Source organism: Propithecus coquereli, unplaced genomic scaffold (assembly GCF_000956105.1).
Source record: "Propithecus coquereli isolate 6110/MARCELLA unplaced genomic scaffold, Pcoq_1.0 Scaffold85, whole genome shotgun sequence".
In the NCBI taxonomy this organism is placed as follows: Eukaryota; Metazoa; Chordata; class Mammalia; order Primates; family Indriidae; genus Propithecus; species Propithecus coquereli.
The window spans coordinates 7095725-7103713 of NW_012154729.1; the positions used below are offsets into that span (position 1 = coordinate 7095725).

General features: G+C 42.8%; 1 protein-coding gene across 1 annotated transcript in view; it reads left to right on the plus strand.

Moving 5' to 3' along the window:
• Positions 1-1631: 1631 nt before the first annotated feature.
• The window catches only part of EEA1 (early endosome antigen 1), a 133498-nt gene continuing 127140 nt past the window's right edge, over positions 1632-7989 (plus strand). Inside the window, exon 1 of the mRNA XM_012663994.1 lies at positions 1632-1808. Coding sequence (XP_012519448.1) covers positions 1632-1808 — 177 coding nt within the window. The remainder of the gene's footprint in view (positions 1809-7989) is intronic.

Below are 7989 nucleotides of genomic sequence, written 5' to 3' on the forward strand. Positions count from 1 at the left end.
AATACTGGCAGAATGGTAGGCTGCAGGAGCTGTGATTTTTGAGTTAAATAATGACATCGTGCCCGAAGGTCAGTTCCAAGTCCACGTCTTGTTTTGGCACAATGTTTATCTGTGACTGCATTTTTTCTTAATCTCTGAAACAGAGGCGTTAATGATAATTTACTTCATATATCTATTATCAGAAAAGGATTTAAAATTCCTTATGAGAATAGGCCATGCATGAGCTTTAGAAAGAGAAAGTGCAACATGTTAACGACATCAGCCCATTAAATATTGTTACGACCCAAAAAGGACAACCTCAAACTTCTCTTGCCAACTTAAATTCCAGCTTCTTTCTACCCTTTTTTTCTGATTCTTTACTTTCTCTTTGGCTGAAATTAGAACCAGGAAGGGAGCAGGGAAGTGGACCACGGGCTGGAAAAGGGGAGGGAAGCCCAACGGACCGGTTAAGCATGCTTGCGATTCTCCAGCCTGCTTCGACCCAGGGCTAAGCCCTAGCGTCAGCGTTTCCAGCAGAAATGAAGATCCAGCCCAGGCTCCACACTGCGTCCAGAGCACTCACGGGAAGGGGCACACTTGACAAATACTACAAAACAGCCTGAGGCGCCCACACAGGCGCCTGCTGGGTGCGGCCTCCCCCCGCCCTGATCAGGGACACCCCCAGGCCGGGCCTCAGGGGTCTGGGTCTGCCCCTCCTAGCAGGCACGCGGTCGGCGCGCGGGCGCGGCCCTCTGACGGAGCCTGGGTGTGCGCTCGGCGGCCGCGGCGTCGCCCAGCTAGCCGGAAGGAGCGGTAGCGCCAACGTCCTGCCGCCTGTCCGTCACGCAGCCGCCCACGCTGCCACCGCTTCCGATTGGTCACAGACCCGGACAGGCCCTCTCCCAGCCCCGCCTCCCGCAGATGGACAGGCCGGGGGCGGGGCGGCGGCGGCACCGCCCCTCGGCGGCCGCTGGCGGGCCCGCCCAGCTGTCAGTTACGGGGGCGGCCCGGCGGGCTGGTGGGCGCTCGCAGGCTACCTTGTCGCTCGCCGGCTACCTTGTGGCTCGATCGCCCGAGCGCGCTCCCTCTCGCCGCCCGTGGGGAAGTCGGGGCCGCCCGAGCGGCTGCCGCCACCGCCTCGCCCCGACCTCCTTCCCCGTCCCCTCCCGGCCCGGTCCCTCCCGCCCGCGCACCCCCGAGTAGTGAGTGGCCCCGCGCAGGGTCCGGAGAGTCACCGCGGCGGCGCCGGGTGGTGTTTAGACCATGTTAAGGAGGATTTTGCAGAGGGTAAGAGAGTGAAACCGTCTTTCCGGCAGCACGTGAGCGGGAGAGCCCGAGCACGGGGCCGCGGGCGCCGCCGCCGCGCTGAGCAGTGGAGGTGGCAGCGCGGGCGCCCCTTCCTCAGCGCGGGCTCCTGCCTCTTCTAGGCCCCGCAGCCCGGCGTGCGCTTAGGCCGCGGTCGTCCGGCCCTGGGGCAGGCCGCGGGGGCGGGCGGGGCGACAGGCCGGAGCTCTGTTGGCCCTGAGCGCACAGGCCTGGCTCCGCAGGGGCGCGGGGCTGTCAGGGCGAGCCGGCTGCGAGCTGGAGGGTGTGGTGCCGGTGCGTTCCTCCCGGGATCCCAGAATGGGAATGAAAATGGAGAGTTGGTGCCTATGGGACGGGCCGGCCAGCCGCCTGCCGGGCTGGAGAACGCCCCGTGGGAAATTGCGGGCAGCTTGCTTCGCTCTTCCGCACCCTCCCCGCTCACCGTGTCACCCAACTTGATACGACACGGCACCTGCCACACACGGCTTCTCTTTCTCAGCTGGACCACACTGGAGGGTAATGTGGTGAGACCCGGCCTAGCGTGGGCCCACTCGTGGGACTGACACTTACTGGCAAAGTCAGCTGAGAAGGAAGATATTACTCACTGTTGGAAACTTTCTTTTAATTAAAAATGAGTTTCCCCTCCAAGGCCCCAGTACCTTATTTTAGCTCTCCAAGAATAAATCCGCAGTAAGCTTTATTAAACGGTATACACTTAGTTTCTGCCAGTGTTACCTCTACTTGAAATCTGGAAAACCGTGAAAGATAAAAGGATTAGAGTATTGGAAAACTGTAGGTATATCGTTTAGGAATCAGTTCCTAGAATAACATTAAAATCTCTTTTCCTATAAGTTGCTGTACTCAAGTTTTTGTTTTGGATAGCTTAGCTTTTTTCTTTCTTTTCTTTTTGAGGCTGATAGAGGGTAAAAGAATGTAGATGATTGAAAGTAGGTGCCAAACCGATTAGTTCTTTACCAAGGGAGTAGGGTAACTAGCTCAAAGGACAAAAGAAATTAGTGAATTTGTAGTATTCAGCCAAAGAATGTGTCAAAGAGAGTTGAGTCATCCAGTGTATAGAAAGGGAGTGTTCTTGCTTCTGCATAGCTTTCTGGTGAAATGTTGAAGTCATGTGAAACTTGATCATCTATTGGTTAACTTCTTTATCTGACACCCTGTATTGACATTTGATTATATTTTGCAGTGATTTTTTGTCAGGGTTTTGAAATCTTGATAAACGATGATTTTGGCAGTAGCAGGGGTATGCCCTTTACTCTCCCTATCACTTAGTTTGTTCAACAGTAAAGAAAGACATCTGTGTGTACTTGCAGTACTTAAGAGATTTTTCTTTTATTAGACCTAGAGGAACTGATTACTTCCTGTCTCAGATTGTGTTTCTGTCATAGTTCCACAAGTGAAAATTAATTTGCCTGTGGTTTGCTTTAAAGTTTATTAAAAAAACTAAAGTGTTTACTGATTTAAGAGTAGCTTCTGGTAGTTATAAATTAGTTTTTAGAAATATAAGATGCTTTCCAGTACTCTTGGTTTAATGTTGTTAAGCATTGAGATTATATAAAGATCATTTTTAGTGTTGGTGCATACATATCAACTGTTACAGAAACTTCAGTCAAAACTACAAAATTCGGATTTACTGTGGTTATTGCTGAGATGTAACATTGAATCATCATATCTGAATATGTCAGTTGACAACTGAGTTTCTCAACTGTGGCACTGTTGACATTTGTGACTGGATAATTCTTTCTTGTAGGGGGCTACTCTGTGCATTATAGGATGTTTAGCAGCATCCCTAGAATTTACCTACTAGAAACTGGTAGCAGTCTGCCCAAATCCCCTTGTAGTGACAGCCAAAAATATCTCCAGATTTTACCAAATGTCCCCTAGGGGTAAACTTGCCTCTGGTTGAGAACCACTGTGTTAAATGTATTCACTCTTTAATAGGAAAGTTTGAAGTGTTTCTCATGATTAACTACTTAACTTTTTTTTATTCGGTATACTTATATTGAGTTTCAGTAAATTCCAGGCACTTATGCTAGGGGCCGGGAAACAGTTTAATGAGATATGGGTCCTCCCTTTAAAACTCATAGCCTGGTTGGAGAGGTGGACATTTAAAAAGTAATTATAGTGCTGTGTAGTAGAATAATGAAGAGTGCTCTGGGAGCCGCTTTGTGGGATGGTGGTAGGGCAATCAGGGAGAGCTTCAGGGAGGAGGGGATGTGCACAGCTCAAAAGAGGGAAGGACATGTCAGGCAGAGGGAACAGCAAATACAAAGACATGGAGTCATAAATGGAACAAGTAATACTAGGGGGAGTGTGAACAATTAAGTTTAGGAAGTGAGGTGATAGGCAGGGATTGGTGGTAGATGAAGCTACAGAGCATAGCTAGAGACCAAATTATGGGAGGACCTAGAGTCACTTTGAAAGAGTTCTGCTTTATCTTGTAGGTGGGTCAGTGTTAATGCTCAGCATTTAATAGGGATATTTTGATAAAAATCTTAAAGAAATTTGGTGATTTGTATTACTAATTTAGAACCTAGAATATATATTTATGTTAATGTATATTAACTGTACAGGTGGTGTTTACTAACAAGTATAACGTGAATCTTTATGTAACATGGAAACCATTTTATTTTACTACTGATATAGTTGCTGATTTAGAGATTTGTTTGAAATGGTCTCCGTGCTTTTAAATTATATTGCATTCCTTAAACATTCTGTTTTTAGATGACCTTTTCATTTTAACAATTGTAATTTTCTCCTGAATAATGTCCTCTAAATAGCATTTTTGAAAGAAGAGACAGACAATGTGATTATGATCAATGATAACTCATAGTCTTTGAACATCACCAATATGGTCCCAGGGTACTTCATAGAAATTTGATTTCTGGTTCTCCTTCTGCTCCTTCTTTTACATTGGCTTAATAGATGGTGTTTGTCTGAGGCTTGAAAGGGCTTGGAAAAAACCCCCATAAAACCAGCACAACGAGGTGGCTCCAATATGTATGTATTGAATATTTTGCTTAATTGGTCCTTTGAAGAAAGACATGTATTTAAAGTGCTTGATGACCAGAAAGATGATTGGCATTTAAAGTTAGGCCGTTTGTAAACTTTGTTGCCATTTCTTTCTTAAGGAACTTATTGTGATTTAACAGTAGTATATTTCCTTTTGCTGGAAAATATCTATAATATTTCTAAAAATGGATTTAATTATTCCCTAATTGTAGAAATAGAAGGGCTGCTTTTATGGTCATCAGGTCTGTCTGATTTTTAAAATGAGGAAGTAAAAACTGAGGGAGATTAGGTGGTATCTAAGGTAATGCGGTTAGTAGATGTCAAAGACTTCTAGAGACTAGAGCCAAATTTTCCCAACTCCCAATCCATTTGCCTTTTGCTGGCACTTTGTTGCCCTTTTCTTTTTTTTTTTCTTTTGGTAGCCAAACATTGTCAACCAAGTTGCTGCCCTTTTCTTTCATTACTCGACTATTAATAATATGCTTAGCACTATGCTAGTCACTGTAGAAGATACAGGAAAAATATGAGACTCAGCTTCTGCCTCAAGGAACTTACATAATTAACTGCCAAAGTAAATGATACAGACAGTGAAGGCTGTAGCAGTACAGAGGAGGAAAGGTCAGAATGAACCTGTGTGAGTGGGACTGAGATGGGGTTTTGAAGAATGAGAGAGAGAGAGAGGAAAAGTTTCATTGCAGGAAGGAGTTAGAGTGTAAGCAAAGACACAAAGGGGAGTGAGTTCATTTCTCCTGCCCTCCCTCCTTCCTGAGCAAATTGCCTTTCAGCAAATAAATATTTATAACATTTGCTGTGTGCTAGGTACTGGGGATATAACAGTGAATAGACACAGTCTGCCCCTTCAGTAGCTTAAAACCAAGTGACTTTAGAGATAGAGGTCTATTTAGAACAGAAAGAAATTGAGAAATTTGCAAAGGTAGTGGGAAACCTCATTGTGGAGATAGTTGGTTGTTGAGCTCAGCACCATCCAATGCAAATGTGAGTCACATATGTAATTTAAAATTTCTAGTAGTCATATTTTTAAAAAGTAAAAGGTAAAATTACTTTTAAAAATATATTTCCTATAACCTAATATATCTATAATATTTCAACATGCAATCAATATAAATATTAATGAGATATTTTACATTTTTTTGTACTAGGACTTTGAAATTTAGTGTGTATTTTACATTAATGGCACATCTCAATTTGGACTAATCACACATTTCAACTGTTCAGTAGCCTTGTGTAGCTGGGGGCTACTGTATTAGACAGTACGGACTAATACTACTGTATTAGTCCAGTTGGAAAGCTATAATCTTTAACTTCTTATCTGGAACTCATTTTAAACTTAAAAAAGTTGCAAGAATAAGATAATATAAGGAACGCCTGTATATTCTTTATTCAGATTCACCTATTATTAACATGTTACCCTATTTACTTTATCATATGCTCATTTTCTTCTCTTCTCCCTTCTCTCCTCTCCTTTCTCTGTCTCTGAATGTATGTAATTTTTTTTTTTTTTCTGGACTATTTGAGGATCAGTTATGGCCCTTCACCTCTGAATACTTAAATGAAGAATAGGAATATTCTCTTATATAACTACAGTATAGTTGTCAACTTTATAAATTTATATTGGTTCACATTCCATAATTCCTGTTTCACAGTTGATCTGATAATGGCCTTTGTAGCATTTTCCCCTCTCCAGTACAAAGACCAGTTAGGGTTAGATGTTATATTTAGTTGATATTTAGTAGATATATTTAGTTATTAGTTGCTTTAGCCTCTTTTAATCTAGAACATTTCCACAGCATTTATTTGTATTTTATGATACTTTTGAAGAATACATTTCCCCTCCTGTTTTTTTTTTGTTTTGTTTTTTTTTAAACTGGAATGTTCCTCATTCTAGTAAATGTTTGCCTGGAATTTCTTTGTAATTACATTGAGATTATGCATTCTTGGCCAGAATACTGCTAGGAGATAATTGTGTCTTTCTCAGGTTATCACATCTGGGACCCATGATGTCTTTCTCTGCTTCAGGGACGATGTTAATTTTGATTACCCTGTTAAGGATCAAGGTGTTGCCCAGTCTTGCCACTGTATAATTATTGTTTTTTTTTTTCTTCCTTTGAAACTAATGGGGTAGTTTATGGGGAGATAATTTAAGACCTTGCAAATATCCTGCTCCTTATCAAAAATTTTCTCCTAGATTTAGCATCCACTATTGATTCTTACCTGATCTAGTCTTCACCACCATGGCTACAAAATGCTGATATTTCTACTCTAGCACTTTCTCCCCATTTACCAATTGGTCTTTGGTTCTTTCCCTCCCTCCCTTTCTTTCTATCTTATTGGTATGCACTCATTAATTTCCATTTTTTAATGATTTATAACTTATCACTATCTGTTATTTTGGTGCTCAAATTATCCCAGGTTTGAACAGTGGGAACTCTCTCAGGTGGTTCCTGTGTCCTTTGACATGCCCCCAACATGTTGCTGAGCACATTCTTACTTTCTGGCATGTTAAGATACTCCAAACTTATCCTGTACCTGCCCATTCCCAACCCTGAAATTAACCCTTTCAGTGAAGAGCCTTGGTTCCTTTTAGTGGGAAATGGTATTGTAGACCAAGATCTTGGTGGCTTTGTTTCTTGTTTCTTTCAGCAGACAAATCTAACTGAAATTTTGAACTTTATTCTATAAGCAGTAGGAAATCAATAAGATTTTATTAAACAGTGAAATATACATACTTGGCACATAGGAGTTTAATAATATTTATTGAATGATTGTTGAAAGGAACGTTTTAGAAAGATTAATTTGCCAATCTTACAGATGATGTTTTAAAACTATAGGAGAGTATAAGCAGAAACCAGATGGCAGTGATTTTTAATATTTCAGACATAATCAAGTAATCATGATTTGCATTAGGATGATGATATTGTGAGCAGAAAAGAGGTAATGAGAGTGTAATGGCTCACATCTGTAATCCCAACACTTTGGGAGGCCAAGGTGGCAGGATCACTTGAGCCCGGGAGTTCGAGACCAGCCTGGGCAACATAGTGAGACCCTGTCTCTACAAAAAATTTTAAAAGATTAGCCAGGTTTGATGGTGTGCCTGAAGTCCCAGCTACTTGGGAGTCTGAGGCAGGAGGATCGCCACTTGAGCCCAGGAGTTAGAGGCTACAGTGAGCTATGATCATATCACTGCACTCCAGTCTAGGCAACAGAGTGAGATCCTGTCTCTAGAGAAAAAGAAAAGAGGTGATGAATAGGGAGGACCTTTTGTGAACTTACTATGTGCTGTGGAGATAATGTTGAGTAAAGCAGACATGAATTTTTGTGGAGCTTAGTGTTCAGTGGAGAGGAGTGGAATTGTCCAAAGAATCATGCAATTGTATCATTACATACTTGGATAAGCACAAGAAAGGGAAAGCATAGGGAGCCCCCAGAACACATAACAAGAGGGCCTTGACCTAAACTAAGATGTCAGGAAAGGCTTCCCAGATTAGTTGCTCACTTAAGTTTGATGAGATTTTTACTAATTTATTAAAGTGAATTTTGAAAAGTGACAGCTGGCCGGGTGCGGTGGCTCACACCTGTAATCCTAGCACTCTGGGAGGCCAAGGTGGGTGGATCGCTCAAGGTCAGGAGTTCGAGACCAGCCTGAGCAAGAGCGAGACC